General features: G+C 38.8%; 1 protein-coding gene across 1 annotated transcript in view; it reads right to left on the bottom strand.

Annotated features, from left to right (window-relative positions):
* The window catches only part of ZC3H12C (zinc finger CCCH-type containing 12C), a 39,110-nt gene that overhangs the window by 2,961 nt on the left and 11,568 nt on the right, over window positions 1–24,581 (bottom strand). Inside the window, exons 2-5 of the mRNA XM_053971828.1 lie at window positions 15,901–16,667; window positions 4,395–4,534; window positions 1,365–1,599; window positions 380–486 (exon numbers count right to left, since the gene is read on the bottom strand). Coding sequence (XP_053827803.1) covers window positions 380–486; window positions 1,365–1,599; window positions 4,395–4,534; window positions 15,901–16,595 — 1,177 coding nt within the window. The 5' untranslated portion in view covers window positions 16,596–16,667. The remainder of the gene's footprint in view (window positions 1–379; window positions 487–1,364; window positions 1,600–4,394; window positions 4,535–15,900; window positions 16,668–24,581) is intronic.

Below are 24,581 nucleotides of genomic sequence, written 5' to 3'. Positions count from 1 at the left end.
AGATGCCTGTAGGAATGCTCAGTAGCTAAACTTCAGATAGCTCAATTAATTCTCTGGAAGAAAACCTCAATATCTCATGACATTAGAAAGGGCTTCTGGAACCTGCAGAATTTAGGTGTTGATTTGGATTTATTCCAATGAATGTTTAATTAAGTTGTTCCTTTAGTTCAATTAGTAGACAGAAATGTTTTTTAAGCAGCACATGAAAAAATTGCTTCAGTTTCCACCATCAGCTCAGCATTTCAACCCATCTCAGGCTAAGAAAACAATGTTAAAACCAGTGTTAAAGAGTCTTAAACAGTTTTGGCAGTATTAAAATAAAACAGGATCTTGGTCTCCAGTCCCAGTACATAAAAATTGATGGGTTAAATCAAATTACCATATGGACATGGTTGCTTCTTATGTTCTGGCACAATAGGCTTCTTCCTAAGAAAATTGTCCAGACTCGGACCATGGCGGCCAAGAGGATCATCAGGAGGCATAAATCTACAAAGAAAGAACAATGTATTATGGACGCAAACAAGCCTTTTCATACTTCTCATGCAATGACCAAGAACCTCATGACTATGCTACATGATAATCTGCCATCCTGTCATTTTTAAATCCGGGAACCTCAAGAGCAGTTTTGGAAGGCCATCTTTCTGCTGCAGGTACTGCCTTAGAGGTAGGTCACAGGAACAGACTGTGTGGACACCTCTAGACTGCTTCAGACACCTTTGGTCCAGCTCAGTTGATGCTTTATGGCAAAGCAGGGCTACAAATAACCCATCCCAAAATCAAAAGTAAGGGCTGCAATACAGGCAGCCATTTCTTAAAACACCACTACTAGCTTTTCAAAACTGTGGTGATGGCCTAGGATTCTTGCATCAGCATTCAGGCACCTCAACACGAGCGCCTGCTTAGGGGAGCACTACAAGAAGCCACCAGCAGTAACTGCAGTTTATCTGCAGGCTGGGGTACATTTACTATAGATGGATCTAATCAGACAGTTGAATTACAGACCCCCTGAAGTTCATTCCAACTTGGGTTTTTCTATGACTCTAGGACTTAGAAGTCCAACTACAGGCACTTGAAAATGTTTGTTCAGTATATCAACAGAGCTGGAATATTATACCATAGCATACATCAAATATACATTGGCATACACCAAAGAGGAAAAAAATAGCATAAAAAGACCTAAAAATGTTGCTACAAAAACAGTTTCAAGTACTTCTAATCAGAAGACCAAATTTATGATTGACTATTCCTCCTGTTTTCCTACATATACCTAATGATCTGGGTGTAAGATGAAAAATTTGTACAAATCTTCAAACTGTCCTTTCCTCAATTATTTTAGTGGCACATGTAAAGACAGAATGACTTACTTGTCATTAACAAAAGAATACATCAACAAGCGTTCATCTATGAACTTCTTCCATTCTGGCTTTTCATTAGCTAGATCCCTGTAGTTATCATTAGAGACAATGATGCCATCTGACTCAAAGGCCAACTTCACTATAAATCGGTCATCGTAGCACACCACCCTTCTCCCTTGCACACGCCGGGATGGTGTGAACACGAGAATCTTCTCCTTTTCTAATTTACGCAAGATTTCTTGATCTACAAGGAATAAGAATCAAAAGTCAAACAAGAAAGAAAAGAAAAAAGTTTGTTTAACCTCTAAAGATATTAGGCTTGAGGAAGAAAATCCAAGCATTTAGGACTAAAAATGTCTTATATGTTATAGTCCACATATGATATCTGAACTTATAGTCAGCAGTCAGCTGACAATAGTTTCAAAAAACCCCCAAAACAAATCAAAACCTCCTGCTCCACACCATTTCTCTAGGACTAACACAGGGGACCTTGTTCATGTTCCTGTGGCTCAAAAGAAAAACCATTTTATCACCCCTCTGGTGAGGGGGTCATTTTTATCACCACTGACTATGAAGACTATACCCACGTACAGCCATGGTTTTCTCGTATCTTCTCCTTGGTGAAGACAGACCTTTTCCATCTCTTTGTAGAACCCAGCAAGAAATATCTTTTGAAAGAATTCTAGTAGCTCATATTAATGGGACAGTCTCATGAAAGTCTCTGCCCATCAACAGAAGGGGTACCCACAAGGACTAGAAAATCCACATTCTGTACAAGCACTAAGGTTCTCCACAAATATTAACAGCATTCCCCAGAAAGGCATCTGATGAAATTTTGTAACCAACAGCAAAAATGGTGGTGATTTGGTTTGGTTTTTTTTATTAACAACAGTAATAGTTTAGATTGTATCTTTCCTTGAATGGTTTACACATTTATATATGTGTATAATATGTATATATATGTGTATAGATGTGTACACATTTATATAAGTTCTTATGAAAGCCAGACAGATTTCTCTTCAATCCTTCTAAATAAGCATATTTAGCATTTTATGTAGTTCCTTCTTGTTCTACACAATCTGTCACTCACATGTCCCAAAAGTATTTTATTTTCCCTTTTCCTGTGTAGAACCTGGAGATCCCAAGGAGCTTTGAAAGACAGACCTCAGGCTACGAAGGAAGTTGTACCTAGTACTGGGGCACCTACCCCTTATGTTGATTCTCCTACCTATCACTCTCCTTGGAGCAGACAAGCTATGAAAGAAAAATACACAAAATACTAGGCAACATCTAAAACAGCAAAAGATGCTTGCATAGTGAATATGAGCCATGGCTATAAGCAATGGTTAAGATCTCAAATAACTCAACTGTTTTGTAGCATAAGAAACTTGACAGGGAACATGTTCCATCTGGGAAAAAAAAAAAAAGAAGATTCCAACAGGGAGAAATACAGCATTAATATAACATATAAGCAATATATTTGATACAAGCATTTATTTGCTTAATAGAAAAAGCACAAAATTTTAAATGAAATACAACCTTTTTGTATTCAAGCCCCCACAATGTGCTAAATGATGAGTGAGAGTGAGATGGAGGGTGATTATTTTTTCCCTGCTAGGAAAGAATAAAAAAAATCTGCCATGTGATGACTGGCAGGTACTGGTAAGAAAGATGTGGCTGTTGTTTTGTCCAAGAGGTTTCTCATGAATGCTGACAGTCTAGAACCATCCCATGTTAGTCAACTAGGGCTTTTTCAAAACTCCAGCTGGCCATGTATTTCAGGTGCATAATTCTGGAAACAAGTGTCAGCATCAGGAATATTACATGCCTGGTAGCACACAGGCTTCCTGCATCCTTAGAGGAAAAAAGAAGATGCAGTATTTTTACAAAAGATACAATAACCTGCTCTGATCTTCCTCCCATTTTCAGGGTCCATGTTGACACATGGAATACTGATTTCTCATTGCTAGACAATTCACCATTGCTAGGTCAATTCTAGCCTTGCTGCTTTCTTGAAACACCGTTTGGGGCATTTAGCCCTACGCACAGTCCAAGCAGATGTCACAATTTAATTCTAAGTGGCCAAATTTTTATTACTTAGCTAATGCTCTTCTCACACTCCAAACACTAGTACAGCAAAAGAGAATGGATTCAAGAGGAAGGCTCCACAGGGTAACAGCAGCTTTCCAAATGTTTCCTTGTGTTAACATGCTATATTCTAGTAGCAATCAAGAAAATGGAATGAAGTGTTGATAGGATCTTTCCAGATATTTGAAGATGCACGTGGCAATCAAAACATACTTCTGTATTCTTTTAGAAGCTACAGCTATTAGTCTCAAAAAGCTTCCCCTCCTTTAATGGTAGCTGTGCTACCTCTCTTCCCCCCCCCCCCCCCCCCAAAAAAAAAACCAACAACCCTTCCTCCTCTCCAACTTCTAGGGTTTTTTTAACCCCCAATTGCTTTCTATTCCAACTTTAGGGCAGTTGGAGGATGTCTCTCCAGCCTTCACAAAGAACTTGTTAGTTTGATGAAGGAATAAATATCTTTACACCAAATTTTTTCCTAGATAAACACATTCAAAATTAAATTTTTCAAAAGTTGTCTATTTGCTAATAGTAATGACAAAGAGGGGAGCCATTCATTCCCTTTTTGTCTGGATAATTCCCATAATCCAAAGTGGGCAGTGACAGGCAAGCCTGACAGAATCTGCTCACCACAAGAAATAATACCCAGCAAATGACTAACTTCAAACCTCTTTGCTACTAATGCTGCATGGACATAGCAGATTTTAAAAAAGGCAATTACATCCTTCAAGAAGTAAGTAGCAATGGTATAGAAACTTAAGCAGATGATCAGAACAGAACAGGAGGGCTTGGAAAGGGCATTGCTTTGTCTTTTTCCTGCCTATAGATCACGATGTAATTACTGCACCAAAGATACTTTCTGTTACAGCCTTTCATTGCAGAAGGTTTGTTCATTTGAGCAGTAGCACTCCTGCTGGGCAAAGCACTGAACAAACAAGCAAAGATACAGCTTACCTGTTATAAGTGCATCTGGTCTTGACTGTTCTTTCCTCCACGCTGGCACAAACACAGTAACATCCTTGTGGCCTCTTTCCAAAAACCAATCTACTGCCAGTTTGATTCCTCGACAAGAAAATACTTCTTTGTTCCCATGGCTGAAACACACACATTAAAATTCTTTATTAGATGACTTTTTCTATGACCATAAATGGAGCTCAGTAAAATGCAGATGTCATAGCCATGCTTTTCACTTGCTCCATGGTTTCTAAAGGCACCTGGGAGTCTGTCTGAGCCATGCCCAAACACAGCCATCATTTCCAAAACAGTGGGGGAGAGGCCTGCTAAATCTTCCAAACACATTTATTACCTGTACACATATTTGACAAACAAAGAAAAATATAAGTAGGGGTTTTTAAAAATCCTCATAGCCCAACCAAGAGTATGGGGTTTAACAGGCAGCTCAAAGACTTGATGAGGGAAAGCAGGAGGTCCAAAATACCAACACAAGAGTGCACTGTGCTTAGGAAATGGTAGCAGATGAGCACAGGTGTGCACAGCAGCAGGGGAAGGCACAGCAGAACCAGCTGCTGCAGGAGCTCCTCAAGGTCCTGTGTGAACAGGGAATGAGAGAGGAGGCCTCCAAGTCCAAGGGGATGGCAGGACAAATTAGGCAAACTGAGGAGACTGTCCAAAATCAACATGGCAGAACTAAGAATGTGCTTAGTACGTACTTCAGAAGGAGAAATTAATGTGTATTTTAAACGCTGTGTAGAGACAATTAATTGTGATCACACAAAAGCAAAACAAAATATCTGTCTGTTGTGCAATAACTGTCTGGGGTAAGGCAAGAGACGCAATTATGTCATTTTCTAAAGGCAGACAAGTCCTTGCCCTACTTCTACATCCAGTTTCAGGCATGACATTATAAAAGACATAGATGAAATGGAAAGAATCCAAAAGAAAGTTAAAGGAGACCTATGGGGAAAGGCTGAAGGAAGCACATTTAGCTAATCTGAAAAAAAAAAAAAAAAAAAAAAGCAGCTTGTGGAAGAACAAACCAATCATCCGTGTATAGGAAGTAACTGAAATGGAGGATAGCAATCAACCAATGGGTGTCCATAGATTGTGACATGGTTGCTGTGAGAAGAATTTGGGATTGCCCCATGATGGGCACACCCAGCTCTAGCCAGCTCAACAGTGCAGGAGATGGGAATGAGGGAACACCATGGCATGAGGATGAGGAGCTGCTTTATGAGGAGCAGGTACATGCCCAGAGGGACTTGCAGAGTAGAGAACAGGAAAAGTACAAGAAGGAAGGAGCAGCAGAGAAAAACTGAAAACTGTGACATTCTGACCCCAGTCCCCTGCACTGCTCACAGCTGCTCTGAAAGCACTGACTGCCACCTGCAGCTGTGACAAGGTGTAAGAGTGATGCTGTGGTGAGATAGTGAGGAGGACACATGTTTGGAGTGAAGCAAGCCTGGAAAAGGGGAGACAGTCTTTCCCCTAAATAGTTTAATGTTTGTCCTTTTTGTTTCCTAATACCTGATTTGGAAATAAATATTTATATTAACTGGCTATAAATTAAATTGAATTCCTGAAGCTGAGTCTGCCTAACATAAAAAAATTACATGATGAGTGATCTCCCTGTCATTATTTTGACCCATGGGTTTTCTTGCTTCTGCTCCTCCTGTTTTCTCTCCCATTCTGCTGGGAGGAGGCAAGCCACAGCCAACCCACTACAGTCCCGCCAGATAAGGACAGAAAAGTCCTTAACTAGAGCTAGAAAAGTCCTTAACTAACATAGTTAAGCACAATGTTAGTGAAAGCTTTCTCCCTGATCTGCGGTACAGTCTGGCCATGGATTTTGGGATCTCCTCATCGGACTCTTTGCAGAACAAGACAGACAGCTCCTCTGAGGCCCATCTAGGTTCTCTGTGCACAAGAGACATGCAACTTTTGTGACACCCCTCCCAACGCTGCAGCTCTGTATAGCAGAAGAAACACAGGGGCATGGAAAGAAGTCATCACCTTTCACTTGGCTGGCTTGTCATGTATAGCAGGTGTGCCACAATCTGCTTTCCAGAAGGGTAAAAGAAAATTCTTTGTCTGTGATTACTGAAGGGGACAATATAATGACAGATAGCCACAGGAATTTTAGGAGTCCCTTTCTCCTTGCATGTTTTGGGGTAAATGAAACATCAGAAAGTTATTTAAAAACTTTTTCCCCTTCCGTAGGAAAGTAGGTACCTACTTTTTCCACCTTCTAAAACACAGCACTGCTGTGTCTTTCTTGACACTGTGGGAGCTTGAGTAATTGTGCAATAGACAAAGTGCCAAAGAAAAAGTGAGAAAACTTTTGCAAAAATATTCTGATTTCAGCAGCCTGTGATGGAGGTGGTGTACACTTGCACCTGAGTCAAGAGAGAATGAGTCATGGCTAACACTCCTTACAAAGCATCATTCTCAGCAAAGGCTCTGTTGAATGTCACAGATCCCAAACAAAAGGGAAAAAAAAAAAAAAAAGAAAAGGAAAAAGGAAAAGAAGAGCCCACTACCATAAACCGGATTTAAGTGAGGAAGTGTCCTACTTCCTCTTGTAATGAAACTGGAGACAGTACCTGCAAACATAAGCATATACTCTGATACTCTGATATTGCAATTGTTGCCAGCCATAATGATCAAAGCTTGTGGATTTTAGCTGCCCTGGGGTACTTAAAGGATAGTTTAAGCCCATCTTCTGTGCCTTTAGGGCTACACTAGGAACACTGTCAGGAACAATGTATCTATGTACCTCAATATCCTATTCAGCTTTAGCTGTAGGCCTCTGCAGTAACGAATTCCCTGTTTTCTATGATTATATCACACAATACTGTATTACATCATAATAACATTGTAATAATAAAACACAGACCAGTATTTTTTTCTAGGCATTGTTTTATACTACACAACTATTCTTGTGCTTGTTTGGCTGCAAGAGTGGTATCTCTGTGTATTTCAAGACTTACCAGGAATAGAAAACCAAACCACACACAGATGTGACACAAAGTGCACATGCACACAATGCATAGCAAAAATGGCCAACAGTATTTAATCTATGGTCTAATTCCATCTTCCCTTGACAAGACAAGATTGGGACACTTGGTGCATATTCAACGCCCAGGGGGCAGCCATAAGGCCTCCTTTGCAAAGCCTGAGACAAGAGGTTACTGCTCATGCTATCAGCAGGCTGGGTGCAACTATAAATATATTGTAATCCATTTTAAAACAGTCAGGAAGATCTTGTTCCAGCTATTAAATTCCAGTGGAATCACTGTACTGTGATTACTCTAAACAATCTCCATGGTTTCAAGTGGATAAACCTACCTTTCACTCCTGACAATGAAAAAGTGGTGTGTTAGACTACATTTTAGCAGCACTATGTTTCTTTCTGCAAATCTGAGACATAATTTCAGGAAAAAAATCCTGGACTCTTGGACGTTCTTGCCTATTGCTTTCCATCAGGTTGTAGTTCAGGCCATGCTTTTAAAGGCAGAGGGGGGACCAGGCAGTTCAGCTCCTTAGTTTTCTATTGCATAGTACAGACTATCAAAATTCTTTCATCCACAACAGAAATTTTAAATATACTTCAACTGTATGAAACAGAAGTGGCGAATGCATTACAATGCATACCAGCTATTCTGCACTGCTGAGCAAGTGAATTTGTAACTTGTATAAATCTTTACTCTTTTTTCCACTCCTTTTCAGACACACGCCTAAACTCGGATGTGAGTGGATACAAATTCCAAGGAATTGAGATCATTAGTGAGAAAGTCTGTGAAGGAGATGTGTAATTAAAATTTGTTCTTTTGTTGTTAGGCAGAATTGATGCTCTTCATTTTGTGATCTTTGTGCTTCATCAGCTTTATGATGTCATATGGTGAAAAGACTGAAATCATGCTACTGCTTCTGATTTCTTTTCCTTCTTCTTAGTTGTGAAAAAGATGAAAAATGTTTGTACTTCTTTGTCAATAAACTTCCTTTTAAAAATCTCTTTCCAATCATTAGGAATATGAGAAAGCTCAGACCAGTCAGGTTGACAGCTGTAGTCCTGAGTGAGATACTGGTTTATAGTACTTTGGTTCTGTTTGCTGACTATGTTTCACCTACCACTCTCAGTTGCAAGATAAATTACATTCCTTTAGAAATGCCTATTTCTTTTTCATATCATGTATGAATGATTCCTTTTACCATCACTTTTATATTTGGTCTGTTGATAGTTCTAATTTTATTTTTAAATGAAAGAAAACAAAGTAGCATGTTTCCTGAGCAAAAAATCAACAAAGCATTTTTTTAAGCTAGGAGAATTAGTAAAAAGTGTAAAACTTCTGATGAGAACACTTTTCATTTTCTCGGTTACCTTCCTAGACCCCAAATTAGATTTCCTAGTGACTGTCTTGGAAAGACTTGTGGTACACATGCTTAAAAGACTACTTAAAATACTTGCAAGACTTCTAGTGTGCTCTAATACAATATCCAAACCAAGAATCAGATTCTGAAAGCTACAGAAAACATGCACATTGATGACAAGAGGCGATGTCTACAATAACATCTGTTGCATACAGGTTTTTTACAACTGAAATCTGGACACATCTACACACCTACTATGCAAAAGCATATTGACTAAAAGCAAGAACAAAACTAAAACACATACCTGCCCATTACAAGTTATTACAGAGTTACCAAATTATTTCCTTCTGTCATATCATGGGAGGAAGAGTGTTTAGTCCATAGCACAGACAGAGAAGAAAACTTGTATCATATCAGTGACTCATAACCCTCGCAGACTGGTTTTGTAACTAGCCTCATCCCTTTTTAATTACTTTTCTTAAGCTCTACCAATTCCCTAATCACAGAAATCATTTGCCCCAAACCATTTCTCATTAACCTGAGCCTTCTATCAGTCCTGCATTTGTTCCCTCTATATATATATATTTTGATGCTGATACGAAGCAGATAGAACAGGCGCCAAATGTTTGTTTTTTTTTTTTTTTCCATTAGCCAAAATTACTTCAATGCTTTGAGGTGTTTTAAAGAAAAAAAACTTGGAAGCTGTCACATATTTCAAGATACCTTTTGTCTGTAGGGCTTCCAATGCTGGAGCACTCTGCAAGTGCAGCAGGTGCTGTCTCCAGCCAGAACTGCATGTGGGTCTCTGTTGGAGCCATACACGCAGCACTCAACGTCAAAACAGGCAAAGAGAAGCTACACTCAAAGCTGCCAGTAACAAGCTCCTATCCATGTGATTGTTACTTGCTGGAAAAATATTTTTATCTATTCCTTATAGTGACATCTCAAAATAAACTAAAAAATAGATAGATAGTGGTACTGAAAGATGAATGTCTGAATCAAGGTACCAAGATACAACCAACACAATCTGAGGAGAAGCTAATGCAGCTACATTGTTAGTTTGTTAAAATAAATGAGCAATTAAATTGTCACATGAAAACTCAATGTGGCATAGATAAGACAATTGAGCCATCCTTTGGCTGACACAATGTGCAGTTGTGGAGAACCTTCTGTGTCAGTAGGGTATCAGTGAACCTTTTACTGCAGCCCAACGTGCCTCAGGGTTAACACAGGGGACCAAGGCTCAGTTGTCTGAACAGAGATGTCTAACACTGGTTAGACACCGCAGTGACACTTTCTCCAGCTGAATGCCACTCCTGAATGGCACTGGGTGCTCTTCCCATGACTGTCAGGCCTGGGTGTATGTTTCTGGTGCCACCAAGCACCTACAACATCCACATTTGTCAGGATGCCTGGGCATGAAAGCTAGAAAAAAATTGTAAAATATCTGTCTTAAAAGTGGGAATGTGCTTAACTAAAAACCAACTCCCCAGATCAGTATCTTCCTCTTCCTAAACAAAAATTAGTACACCATTTATCTCATGCTGTGTTTTCCTTTGTGCAATGATGCACAATCAAGGACCACTTAAATACACAGACCAAGGTTTTCCAGAAAGGGAAGCTGAAATGTATCACCTCCATGGCCTGAGAATCCCAAGGGTAAAGTTTTCAGAGGAATCTAATTGACCAAAACAAGATCAATTGATTTCAATCTGCAAATGAAAACAACATTATCAAAGTACTTTGATTCCTTTGCCCATAAACTTCTGAAAGTTGGTGTCTAAAACTAATAATAAAGCAAGTAAAGTAGTCAAATAATTTTACATCAGTGTTATCTTCATGTTGCACTCTCTGTAAGCAAAGCAAACTTCTTTTCTGCCAAAAAGTTTTCAGCATAAAGTTTTATATATATTTGAAACATTCTTTTCACAGTCAGCAAAGGAAGCCTGAAGGCACCCGGGACACCCAGCGAAAACTATCAAGGTCCACAATAGCTCTAGGGGATTATCTAATTTGCTGTTCAACTCTGATTTTAAATTTATATACACAGAAAAATCAGTCTCATCTATAAGAGCATTCTAACAAAAAACCTTGATGTTTAAGGCTTAAACTGTGGGCATCTTTCCTCTTTTGAATAAAGGTTAACTCAACACCAAGAAAGGTAGAATAACAAAACAAGACCAGACTTGAAGTATCCTATAGGAAGCTAAACAGCAATTCTTCAAGTCATAGCTTGCAAAAGCCTCCTTTCTGCTATTCAGTTGAAAGAGGATGTTTTCTTTGCTTTTAAAACTTTAGCCAATTCACATTATTTAGACCATATTGTAGCTTTAAACTTGATATACACAAGATGCATTTGATGACTCATTTACAGTTTAATGCACAAATGACAAGCAGTGTCACATGAAAGTTTAAGGAAAGCTTTCCAAATGTTACCAAAAGGCAGAAAAAATGACTGTTGGGTTTTTCTGAATCTACAGTTTGCTAAAACAGCTTGTCTGTAACAGGAGTAGTCACCAGACGACTGGCATACATGTGAGCTCTGGCTTGCCAGAATAAGTTGTTCTGACTCAAGCTTTTTTCTGTGCGGCTCTAAAGAAATTCATGAATCCATCAGTTCATTAGATGCAACCAGTTCCACAGATATGAATATCCAGTCACATAACGAGACATATCCTTCCTCCTTTGTGTCAGACCAAGTTGTTCTCCCAACGACAAAAACATCAGGTTATGTTAACATCTCTAATGGAAAAATAATCCTTTCTGATTCCCCCTGCTCTCTGAATTAGGAAGGTGAATCAACTCATTTTGCAGCCACCCAGTCACTAGATGAGATGCAGATAGGAAAGCATCCCTGGCAGTGGGATAGAGGTAAGCCTAAAAGTAAATCACTCTGTGTCACTCACTGGATGTTTTGTGAAACTACGTCCTTAATTAGTCATGGAATGGAGTCACAGGGTAGCACAGTGTTTGATCCTTCCAGAAGAGGACAGCCAGCTCATCCTACTTGAATGATTGGACAATCATTGGACATTGAACCTTCTCCATAAAACTTTCCCTCCCTGTCAAATACATCCTTTAAATGAAAATTAGTAGCTCTTATCTAGAATAATTCTAATAGCAAATGCTATCATCACGTATGTGCATTACAACAACATGGGAGTAAGAATAAAGATCGCAGTTTAACCATTCCTGTGATAACCTGTGAGAAAGCTTCCAAGAACACCTCTCAAAAGACTATCTACAGTCTTGCTTAGGGCACAGGCCCATTTCCCTTTAGCAATTCCAGAGTGAACTTGGTCACAACTTGAAAGAGCAAAGAGGAAAGACGAAACTGTGACAAATTATAGCTACCCGTAACATGACCCTGGACAATTACATACAGAAATCTGAAGAAGACTGAACTGCAAGTGGACTCCTAGTCTCCAAGAGTCCAAGAGGCTCCAAGTCTCTCCTGCATGTAAAAGCTGAAATCTTTCCAGTATTTGAAGTGCTTAGTTACCAGTACCTATTTTCTCTAAGGGGAAAGGACAGATCCTGTGGGCAAACAACTGGCTGCAAAACTGGCATCAGCAGCTGAGACTCAGCTTTTACATATGTGGGACAGGCTTTCCTAATCAAGGACTAATTTCTAGAAAAAGGTGGGATGGACTGGACCAACCAGCCAGTTGTCAAAGATGCTTTTGTTCTGATCAACACAGCAAGGCATCAGTAATCCATGAAGTTTCTGGAGTGCTTTTGCAGTAACATCTTAACATGGGTGACTGAGTACCTAACAAGTGCACCAGCTGGGCTTCAGAAACAAGGGAGAAGGAGACAGATGGGAAGGTCAGGGGCAGCCTTTGCTGCAGTGACCATGAGAGGCAGATCCTGTGAAAAAAGAGCAAGGCAAAATCAGAATTATGAGATCAGAATTCTGGAGAGCAGATTTTGGCCTACTGAGGAGAATCCCATGCAGAGAAGAGTGCACAGGAGAGATGGTGGATTTTTCAAGGATCACCCATGCCAAGCTCAAGATTGGCCCACAGTAATATGCAGGAGGTTGGGCAAAAGTAACAGGACAAGACTTTCCCTCAGATAACTTTTGGGAACACTGAAATGGGATATTGCCAGGCTGCTGGGCCCTGATGGGTATTACGGGAGCTGGCTAATGACATCGTATGGCCTCTCTTGGCAATATTTGAAAGGTTGTGGTAATTGGGGATATTCCTAATGTCTAGAAAAGGGCAAATATCCCTTCCATTTTAAAGGAGGGAAAGAAGGGTAATTCAGGGACCTATAAAGCTGGTCAGCCTCACCCTGATTCCTGCAAGGGTGATAGAGCAAATCATCCTGTAAACCATTTCTGTATGAAATGACTGGATGAAGATGACTGGGAACAGTCAGCATGGATTTAGGAAGAAGAAATATGCTTGAGCAGCCTTACAGCCTTCTATGGTGAGATGACTTGTTCAGTGGATGAGGAGAGCAGTGGACACACTGTTTATTGTGGCTTTAACAAAGCTTCTGACAGCTTTGTTCTTGTAGCAGCCTTCTCTTATCACAGCCTCACTGACAAACTAGGGAAGCAGGAGCAAGGTTAGAGCAGAGAGGGACTGAAATCTGACTGAACCGCTGTGCTCAAAGGTGATTAGTGGCATAAAGTCCAGTTGAAAGTCAATCAGTATCTGTGTACTCCAGGGGCTGACACTGGGAGCTTAACATCTTCATAATGACCTAGATAGTAGAACAGAGTCCATGCTCAGCAAGTTTGCAGAGGATGCTGAGCTGGGAGGAGAACACCAGATGGGTGTACTCTCATTCAGAGGGACCCTGGTCAGGGTAGAGCAACAGGCCAACATCTACTTCAGCAAATCCAACAGAGGGAAATGCCAATCCTCCAGCTGCATAAGTCTAACACTAATCATCACTACAGGCTAGGAGCTGATCACCACCAGGAAAGCAACTCTGAAGTGAAGGACATTGGGGTTCTGGTGAACACCAAGCTGATCATGAGGCACCAATGTGCATTTGCAGCACAGAAGGCCAACAGCCTTCTGGGCTGCATTAGGAAAAGCACTGCCAGTAGGTTGAGGGAGGGGATCCTTCTCTACTCATGCATATGGAGTGCTGGGCTCAGTTCTGGGCTCCTCTATACAAGACAGACAAAGACAACACTGGAGAAAGGCCAGTGAAGCACAACAAAATTAATCAAGGGACTGGAGCACCTTTCATACAAGAATGAGGAGCTGAGAGATCTAGGACTGTGTAGCTTAGAGAGGAGAAGGCTTGGGAAGATATTATCCATGTGTCTAAATACCTGATGGGAAAAAATAAAGGGAACAGGAACTGATTTCTCACTGGTGTCCAGTGACAGAACAAGAGGCAATGGGCACAAAACAGAACATAAGAAATGTTGCTTTAACATAAAGTAAGGAAAACTTTCTTACAATAAGGGCACTCAAACACTGGCCCAGAGAATACATCGAGTCTCCATCTCCTCAGACACATTTAAAATCCAGCTGGACATGGCCTTGAAATGACACAGCTCTGTGTACGGATCTCCAAAGGCCCCTTCCAAATAGAATGATTCTGTGATTACATTTGGTAGAAAACAAGTAAAGACCTGTTAATTTGATTCTTGGATACAGAATGACCATTTTGTGAATAGATTTAATCTATTTATTAAGATCCTGCAGTATGTATCACATACATTCATAGTTGGTTCATTTGATGCAGGTGGTCAAGAAAGTAAATTTAACATAGGAAGGCAGATCCTAAATATTTATGCTAATAGCTGAATAAACATAAAGGAAAAATTACAGATCTGGAGCTAATTCTGGAATGTGTTCAGTAGTTTGTAGGAGAAGTTGAACCTAAGAGTCCACCCACCAAGTCTGACCTGTGCTAAATAGCTAACACACAACCATTTTGGATATATGTGAAATACAATAAAAACCCATTTTAGAAGTCACCGCATAACTTCTTGGTTGAGTGCCACAATCGTGTTTGTTCAACTGGACATGCCTCCTCTACAGCTCAAGTTGAACCAAAAGATAAGGAATGACATATCCAGCAGAAAAAACTCACAGGAATATACCATATTAAAAAAGTAATATCCTTGCCTTATGTGCTAACTCCTCTACTTAAAAAAAACAAAACCCATCACATTAGCATAAATAAGTGGTATATTTAAATTTCATTTAAAAAAAAACTTCATTTAAAGGGAATTGACTTGATTAGAAACTAAAAAATAGTCCCATGAAAATGCCAGGTTGTTTTTTTTTTTAGCCCAGGAAAGTCTTGCATTAACTTTTATTCCTAAGGTAATGAAAACCATATCAAATCATCAGAAAACTAAAATTGACCTCCTAAACCTTGCTGTTAGTAATCAGATAATCTTTATGACTTACTGAAACAGTTAGCAATCAATTTATCATTTAATCATTTATATTGCCATAAAAACCTAATCTCTCAGCACAGCTCTCTGCCATTTCCTTCTCTCTTTAATCACCGATGAAGTATGAACCTCTCGCCTTCACAGGCAAGTTTCTCGTTATGCACCCAGATGACTGGGTAAGGATCAGTGAACACTGCAGGTAAATGTGCTATCTGTGGGCATATAAGTGAAAGTCATCTTTCACACACTAATCTCAGTAATTAATGGCCATAAAACCTAACTCCAAGACTGATAACCAAGACCAATGCTATGGGCAGATCAATTCTCACAGATTAGTCAACTAAGAAGTATCCCTTAAGCTGCTTAATTCTACATCACTATTTTATAATCTTAAGGAATTTTACATTTGCTGTAACTTTCTGTACATAACTCCATCCAGCAATTGCCTGTAGCAATGCTGACTACCAAAAATTAAGGACTAGAGTGGTAGTGAGAAGGAGAGATTTGCTATCTGCCTACAAAGGGACAACGGCACTAACCTCTGGTTGTTCTAACAGTGAGTAGTACACCACTGTAGTCCTATAGACCTGTAGCCTGATTACAATATCAGCATACAGTGTGGTTGACAAAGACACTTAAAAGAGACCCTGCATACAGTTTAAGGCAGTCACACCAAACATCACTGCTTGAACTGTGGGCAAGAACCTTCTGTTTCCATTTAAATAGCAAAGCAAAACCTTCATAGTCACATACCTCATTGCAACATTGCTGCCATCAATAACTATTGGCCTCAGGTTGTCTCCATCCTCTGTCACATCCTCCTGCAGTGGAGACTCTGACCTCTGAGACTCTATGGAAGACGCTTCACGCATTACACTAGTGTTAGCATTAGTTACAGTCTGATCAGTCTCAGTTTTATTCCCAAGTTTGACAAGTTCTCCCAAAATATCATTTATTAAAGCATCAGTACCAAGTTTATTTAGTACAAGTTGAACCTGCTCTTCAGAGTAACCCAACTTAAGTGCAAATTCCAGTTTGGTTTGATATTCTTTCACCACATCAGGAGGCTTTTTGACTTCCTTAGGTACTATCTGAGCCTCTTCTATCCTAAAGTCTTGCAAGATTTCATTTCTTTTTAGTATATGCGGCTCTAAGCAAGGAGATCGGCACAGCTGTTGATGAGTCTTAGGCAATAAATGTGACTCCGATGCAGAATTATTCAGTCTCTCTGAATCATTATCAGAATTTGTGCTTTCTTCAGAGTCACAGCTGGAGCTTCCAGAAGTCTCTTCAGATGTCTCCTTTTCTCTGTCTTCTTTCCTAGAATTAACCTTATCCATCGTTGGCTTCTCCGCCATCGACCAAGGTACAATTGCATTTATCTCTGTGCCAGTGCTCCCCACATAAAGGTGGCCTAAGTCATGCCCCAGATGATCCTTCAAGCCCATGAAGCTGCTGCATGCACTTGACTCCACTTTGCTGTTTTTCTTGTATTCCTGAATATAAAGTGTTCCGTATTCCTAAAGAGAAAACAAAAACGTTGCAACTGGTTACATGCATTATTTGTTTTCTATTTTCTTGCTGCTTCCTCAGAACTGCATTTATTCTCTTGCAGCTGAGAAATAGAACTTCTTTCTTTTTTTAAACATGGAAGGCTTTTTGTGGAAAAAACTCCTTCTGAGGAATATCTATAGCTAACTAACCACCTGTCTTCTGAATGCATCAAATATTTTTACTTATACATTTCTAGAAAAGGATTTATGACAGAATATGATACCAAAGACTCCAACTTTACCTACTGTAATGTAGAGACAGGAGTAAAGTAATTATTTTAAAAAAATGAGATATTTCTTCTAGTATAAGACTATGCTGTAACAATAAAAAAAAGTGACTATAAAATACACTAGAAAAGGTTTTCAAACAAAATGCCTTACAGTATGTTGAACAGAAAGAAATTAGCATAGTGCTAGATTCTCTGGCTTATTAGTAACAGAAAACATGATTAAATAAAAACTTATTGGCCCTGAAAGACACTATCAGCTCAACTGAATACACTGAAACTATTTTTGAATTCCCTTATAAAGTGATAATTAAGTCAAGAAAGACTAATTGCTCTCAACAGAGTGTTGTATTACTAACACATACAGCATTTAGGGACGTGGATTGATCTAATGGCCAATAAAGCCAGTGGAAGTCTTTGCACTAATTCCAACAGACCATTCATCAAGCCAACAAAATTATAAGCTGCTTTCAGCTCCTGCACTAGATTTGTGCAAACCTTTTGATAAATCAGAACTATACACGTATAGATATGAGCCATTTAGGAAGAATGGAAGAAAAATGTTGCCATTTTCAGGACTTCATATACTTGCCATATCAGATTTTCTTGAAGAATTTTGCATAGCAGTAGTTAGTTACAGAAGTTAGTTACCCGTTTCATCAGAAACATTACTTCAACAACCTACATTTAAAGGGAGATCGCTACCTCTTTCCCTTACTTTATTCTTTGAAACAGCAATCTTTGCTAAATGCTTCAATAAGGAAAATAAAACATAAATTATTTCTCATAAATAAAAATGGACCATATGGACCAATTGTACTGCAAGGTTACCATGAAAAAGAATAATTTAAATTAAGGAAAGACTATGAAACAAAGAGTTCTTTCACACTTCTATCTTGTAAGGCAGAATATAAAGCAAGATATAGAGACAAAGGACTTCACTTGGACTTAAAATTTCTGTCAGCAAATACATTAACTCTCCCATCCCCTTACAGGTGAGCATTTAAGACTGTATTTTTAAAATACAGTGTGCTTTCCTCTTCTTGCAATAAATATTTGAGAGAGTGCACCAGAGAAATTAATCCAGGTTTAAGATTAGAGAGAATCAAACAATCAACCCAATCTATGGCTCAATAAAAGGCAGGGAGTGCCAAGACATTACCATTGTGGTAGAGTGTTCTGGTTATGGGGCACAAAAATCTTACTTTACCCAAACAGTTCTAGCTAACATAAATAAATCTTGTCTATCATCAGTGCTTTCATCTCCAACACCTTAATCCCAGCAAGACTGATATTGAAGAAAAGAAAGTTTTATTTAGATCTTATCTTGTTACAAGGCAGTAGGGCTGTAATTCTCATGCATTAATGAATTAATGAATATTGCCTTCTCTGAACAAAAAGCTTTAGGATTTCAAGAAACCCAGAGATTAAACACAACAAGAATTTAGGAAATAGACCTTTTCACATGGTGATTTATTAACTAAAATAATACACTTGATAGCACAGAGGTAGTAACAAATCACAATTTTCCAAAAAAAAAGATACAGTTAAAAAACCAACACTGTGGCCTTCTCAGAACTGACACACACACACATACAAAAATTAAAACAAATCGCAAACAAGCAGCCCCTATTGGAAGCCAGGCTGCCTAGCAACCAGCCTCTAGTTGCTAGGATGCGCTCCTTTAACATACCATCATGAATACTAGCACAGCCAAAGAATAATTTGGTATGAACAAAAGCCCATGAAAGAGAGCGGGACTTAAGTGCGTCTGGTTTCCCCTAGGAGAACAATGCAGCTGCCAAACCAATCTGGAAGCCCCGACATCATTGTTCCACCAACCCCACAATCTGCTCTGACTCGAGGAAGTCTAGTTAATGGGCAATACTTTTAAGCTGGACTGAAAAGTTGAGCTGGCTCATGTACTGCTGCTGCAGAATACAGGGAGATAATGGGTCACTGCCTAAATCCATGTACTGTGAAATGTCATTTTTGTATTGAACTAAAAGTGAAGGGAGGGGTTTTTTTGGAAGGGGGGGAAGAAGAGTTTGCATATTAACAGCATCAAATACCAAAAGCCTGAAGTGCATAGATTAGAAAGAGGATTTTTTTTTTTTAGCGTTAGTTAAAGTAATACTTAAGTCATTCTTCAATCACTTCTTTCTTGAAGTTTAAGTGCTTTACAGCAACTACAATCATAACACCCTCCAGTGCGATTCAAAGAAGTCACTAGCATATGAATGTGTCTGAAGATCAGGCATTATATGAAACGTACTTTAGATGATTTGCACATCAACTGTATATGAAAAATGACCATAGCCTGAGCTTGGTCCATTGTTAGAAATATATACATAATCAGCCTCACATCTATCTGCTTCAATTTTCCTGTCAATCTCCATCATGCTTCAATATGTAATTGCTTGTTTTGCAATGAACTCCACTGTTTTTCAGAAACTACTTAAGGAACAGAGTAATAAAAGCAGCAGCTTTAACATATCCCACAGATAATATACAGTCATTATATTATTGCTTTAAAAGAGTAGTTAAAATTATATTTGTACTGTAAATCCAAAGCTAAATATTTCTGAAATAGTTTTACATAAGCAGTACACTATTCCTGGCATTTGGCCTAAACCCTGCATGCAAAATGCATTTATTTTCAAACAAATTTTCACAATGCCTGGAAACTTTGCATATCGTATTTGTGGTCAGTAGCACGTCTTAGAAACATTACACTTTGGAGATCCAATCATGATGTCCTTTATGAGATTCACTGACTAGAACCATGAAAATCAGATGTCACTGTTGAATGCTGCTGATTATTTTGTCTGGGTTTGTTTAGTGAAGAGCAACATGCCAGGCAGTGAATTTGAATTCCAAATAATTTGTATTCCAAATAAACGCCAGTGTACCTATATACAGGACAACGAAGCTCATGAAAACCAGAAAAGGTCACACTTACCTAAGGAGCAACAGCAGCTAAGAATTCCTTTATTCACAAGGAGCTTTTAATACACACATATGGTTTTAAAATATGCTGACTGATACAATGCAATATAGCTAAGAAAAGCATCTACTATGAATTCTGACTCAAATGAAAGATAAACAAACAAAAATAATAAAAAAAATTCCAATCATGAAAGTCTTCACCTTTTGGTTATGCTCACCACAGCTCAGTAAAAGATTGGTATTTATGAAAAGGTTAATAAAATGGGTAACTCCCAATTTAGACATACCTATGATAACAAAAGTTTTAAACTGTAGCCTGTTTGAAACCTCACACTGTGTTCACTGTTAAAGGCTTAAAGTACTGTACATACATTTATCAGGTATAAATATAATAATCCAGATGAGCACTTCATTGCAGAAGTATAATCTTTTACAATTTCTTAGAAGTTGCCACTATTTTCGACTAACCATTAACAACAATCAGCCCATCGATTCACCTCCATACAAAACAGAAATATCTCTCAAAGGGATGTGGGCTAGTAGATCACCTAATCTTTTACTGTGTATTCAGAATATTTTCCACTTACAGTTGAGCATAAAATAAATAATTTAATGCAAAATTACTTCACAGAGGAAAATAAGAGAGTAAAGTAGTGTCATGTGGCACAGTATAACAGCAAATGTGTATTCTCAAAAGACCATCAACAAGTTTCTGAAGATACAGTCTACAAGGAAAGAGTTCAACATGTTTTCACAGATGTAGACTTTTTCTAAGTCTCCTAAACACAACATGTAAAATATTGAAATAATTTTGTTGAAACACTCACTGCTTGTCACAAACAGAAGTGCAGAGTTGATCAGAAAAAATAAGAATGTATCCATTATCCAAATGATAAAGATACTGCAACAATGCAAATAAAATAATGAATATGTAATAAATACCTACTGCTGTAGTTTCTATGTATTTAATTACCATTGTATTTGAGCGAAGTGCTGTTGTCTGCATCATTCTATCCAACAAAGGAGGGATGTCCCATTGAACAGATTGGTTAATGCTCTGGGGCAACAGATGTCTACTGGAACTGCAGGAGACCAGCAACTGGTGGCCTGCCCATCTTCTGAAAACTTTCAATAGACTCATGCATATGTTCACACAATAGGGCATGTGGTAGAAATGCAAACCTCTTTTTAACCCTTTTATATGCTCTCTTTCCCTCTCAACTGATATATGAAGGTCTTTGTTTTGGACTTTTTTTTCTACAGGATCCTTGAAACATAGGCTCATGGAGTACACAGTGTTTGTTCTTCAGCCTAACATCTGAACTCAAAATATAAAACAAAACAGATTAGAAACTTTATAAAAACAGCTGGACTACATCTGACACACTGATAACTGGTTTTAAAAACTCAAAACCTTTGACTAACACATTCCTATCTGAGATCACCCTAATGCTCAATCTTACACATCAGTATCTTCAGATAGCCTATAATGGAGCTCTTCCTACTTCCACAAACATGGTAAATTTCACCCAAGGTGTAGTATAATGGAAAAGGTATTTAATTCTGTTTTTCTTTAGAGCTTTTTCTATTAGTCACAATTTAAATAACAGCTTGTTTGCAAAAAATGGTAAATACCTGTAACTTAGAAGTTGAAACCTCTCCTTCTCCCCAGTGGGCTAGAGAATTTGTTCTGTTGATGGCTACTCCTACCATTTTCAAATTCTGGGAAATGCACCATTACTGATGCTTTCAAAAGTTCCTTAATAGAATGCAGTGTGAGTCAATGCTCTTTAATATACTTAATCTTAGCACCTAACTGTTTTTCTATCCCTCTTTTTCCAAGAGACACCCAAAGTGTGCAAATCTCAGCCGACACACAGGCTAGCTTGTTGTCCAAACGCAAACTGATAATGCTTCAACACCAGAAAGGTGAACCATCCCGTTTGTGCAGAGAGAAGCCCCTATACTTACGTTGGCTGGAAAACACACAGACATTGGTTTCTCTTAGCTGTTCCAGAAGCAACTCCTTAACACGATTTCAGCTGCAGACTTCAGGCAAGCAAGCAGAACAATGAATGGACGAACAGATGGACCCGCGATGTCTTTGCTTAACCTACTACTGAGCGGCTGTGGAGCCAATCACGGCCGGCAGAGCTCACAATTAGTTGGCCGGGCAGATGCAAGGCAACCTCCCCATCCTGCATCAGGTTCCGAGGTTTCTAAGATAAGCAAGTTGATGTCATTCTCAGGGTCTGCCCCGGGCAGCATGTGTATTAACGAGGGGTGTGCAGCAACAATAGGCCATACAAAAGAGACTAGCAGGCAGCTGCTGTATGAGAGCCAGAGTCATTAGGGAGCAGGCTGCCAACAAGAAACACCTGGCTTGGGCAGACTTCAGCTTCTCCTCATTGTTTCTAATTCATGAAACAAAGAAAAGAATTATTTTTTAAGTAGTAAAAATTGTGAGTTTCTGTTAAAATGTATCAGTCTGAAGGAATATAACCCCTTCTATTATGGAAACAGAATGTTCTTTGTCAAGAAAAATATTAAAGAAAAATAAATCTATCAGGAGCTATTGTAGTCCCCTTTTCTTGTTAGCAAAATTAATCATAGTGGTATAAAGCACAAGGAGGTACGAAAGGAGCCCACACTAAACACTGAAATGCATTCAGAAACTGCTTTCTGAATTTTCTGACACTTTTCTACATTAGTCAATAATTGCAATAAGCTTGCATTTACACACAACTCTAAGAGTAGTTGTGAGTAATTTCAATGGAGGGGTGAAAGCGTTTAAAACTACATAATATTAATATATGGAATAATGGATATTTTTAAGCAGCTGAAACATAAGAGCACTTGATAGAAAGGAACTACAAACCACTCTTTTGTTCTGGAGTCCCTCATATTTGTTTACAACACAACTGCTTTCCTCTTTTACTTTTTCACAGATCTGTTCTAGATGCCAAGATCTTTCCATCTCTTCTCAATGACAGAATATTTGAACAGAAGTCTAGAGCTAGGCTATAGCCAGCTCTTTATTGTTTTTATTTTCAATTGAAGTAATCCACATAGAAACACAAACTCCAGTCCACATCTCCCCTCACTGCCCAACATTTCTGTTGCCCAACACAGACATTTAGCAACATACTTGTAGCAAGGTTTGATGCTTGATTAAAAAAGGTGGTGCACTGTGGACTTTCAAATAACAATTTGCCACTGCTGATAACTTCAACTGAAGACAAATCAAAATAGAGAAGGAAGAGATTGTGCATTTGCAAATGTTCATCTGAATGACTACTAGAAAAGCATATTTACTGAACTTCAGCATCATTACAAGACTAAAAGCAATAATGAGTAACACACAGGCAGCTGTCCTTCTCTGCTTGTGAGGACAGGCAAACTGCTGGGAAATATGTACTGTGATTTAACAGAAGAGAAGAATGAGAATAGGTTTATTAGAACTGTTTCGAGTAATTTTCTAAGCTTTATGTGGATACTAAAGCAATTCAACACAGTAAATGAAATTACATACTGTCATGCTATTACACTGATGCACTTATCAGGTGCCCAGATATTAAACTTCAAAGAAGAAACTCCAACCATAGTTTCTCCACACTGTCCATTAAACACCCCTAAAAACAGCTACTAACACCACAATTTTGGAGCTTTTAAGTCAGAGACAGGAGGAGACACCACACTAATTTCTGCCACTGTGAACACAAAGACTGAGAGAAAGCTACCTACAAGCACAGTGGGATGCCTGATCCCCAGCACTGGATTAAGCCTCTTTGCAAACAGCAAATAAAAGCAGTGATCTGAAAAAGCTAATCAGTCCCTGCTGTGGTATTTAGACTACCTCAGTTGCCGGTATTGGATAACGTTAAGCATATTAAAACTTCTGTAGGCAAAACTGGAAGCCAGTCCAGTTTACCTATGTCCAAGAACTGCACTTAAATGCAAACAGGATCACTTGGCTAGTCACTTGTTATCTCCCTGATTAGAGCCAGGCATTTCTTTTGCAATACAGAGATGCTTACTTTGCAGAGACACATATATACACATATATACCCTTTATATACATCTATAAAAGAGAATTCTGTGGCAGAGAAGTGCTGTACTTATGGTTCTACAACTACAGCTAGTGCAAGTGTATTACCCAGCTTAGAAAACTGCCTTAAAAATAATGCTGCAAGAAGTTAACTTGCAAAGACCTCCCCCCTCTACACCTTCTACGGTAACAGTATCACCCTGCTTCGTGTACCCCCAAACTCTCCACATGCCAAGTGCATGTTTTCAGGGAACCAGGGAACTTTAGTTGCAGATTAAAGTTCATACAAATACCATGCTGCAGCACTATGACCAAAATGAGAATGGATACAATCTGAAGACTTACATTATATTGTTAAATTTACAGAAAATATTCTAGTAAGCTATAGTTGGGTGAATTAAGAAGACATTTTCTAATTCTATCTTGTGCACAACATCAGTTACTTAAACCAGCTTCCTCTTCTGGAAGCATCTTCTCAGCTCTTCCCTAAAAGAAGTTGGGTTGTTGAAGGTTTACAAGGAGTCAGATCATCCTATGAAATCATGCTTGTGATGACAGAAAAGCATTCATATTAAGGCTTATCAAGTACATGAGGCTTCTTTGTGGGAATGATGAGCTCACCAAAGACACCTTAGTAGGAAACAGTGGGGCTCTGCC

The sequence above is a fragment of the Vidua macroura genome, chromosome 2 (assembly GCF_024509145.1).
Source record: "Vidua macroura isolate BioBank_ID:100142 chromosome 2, ASM2450914v1, whole genome shotgun sequence".
Taxonomy (NCBI): Eukaryota; Metazoa; Chordata; class Aves; order Passeriformes; family Viduidae; genus Vidua; species Vidua macroura.
Note: the sequence above shows the minus strand (reverse complement) of the source record. Positions and strands in the feature narration are given on the sequence as shown.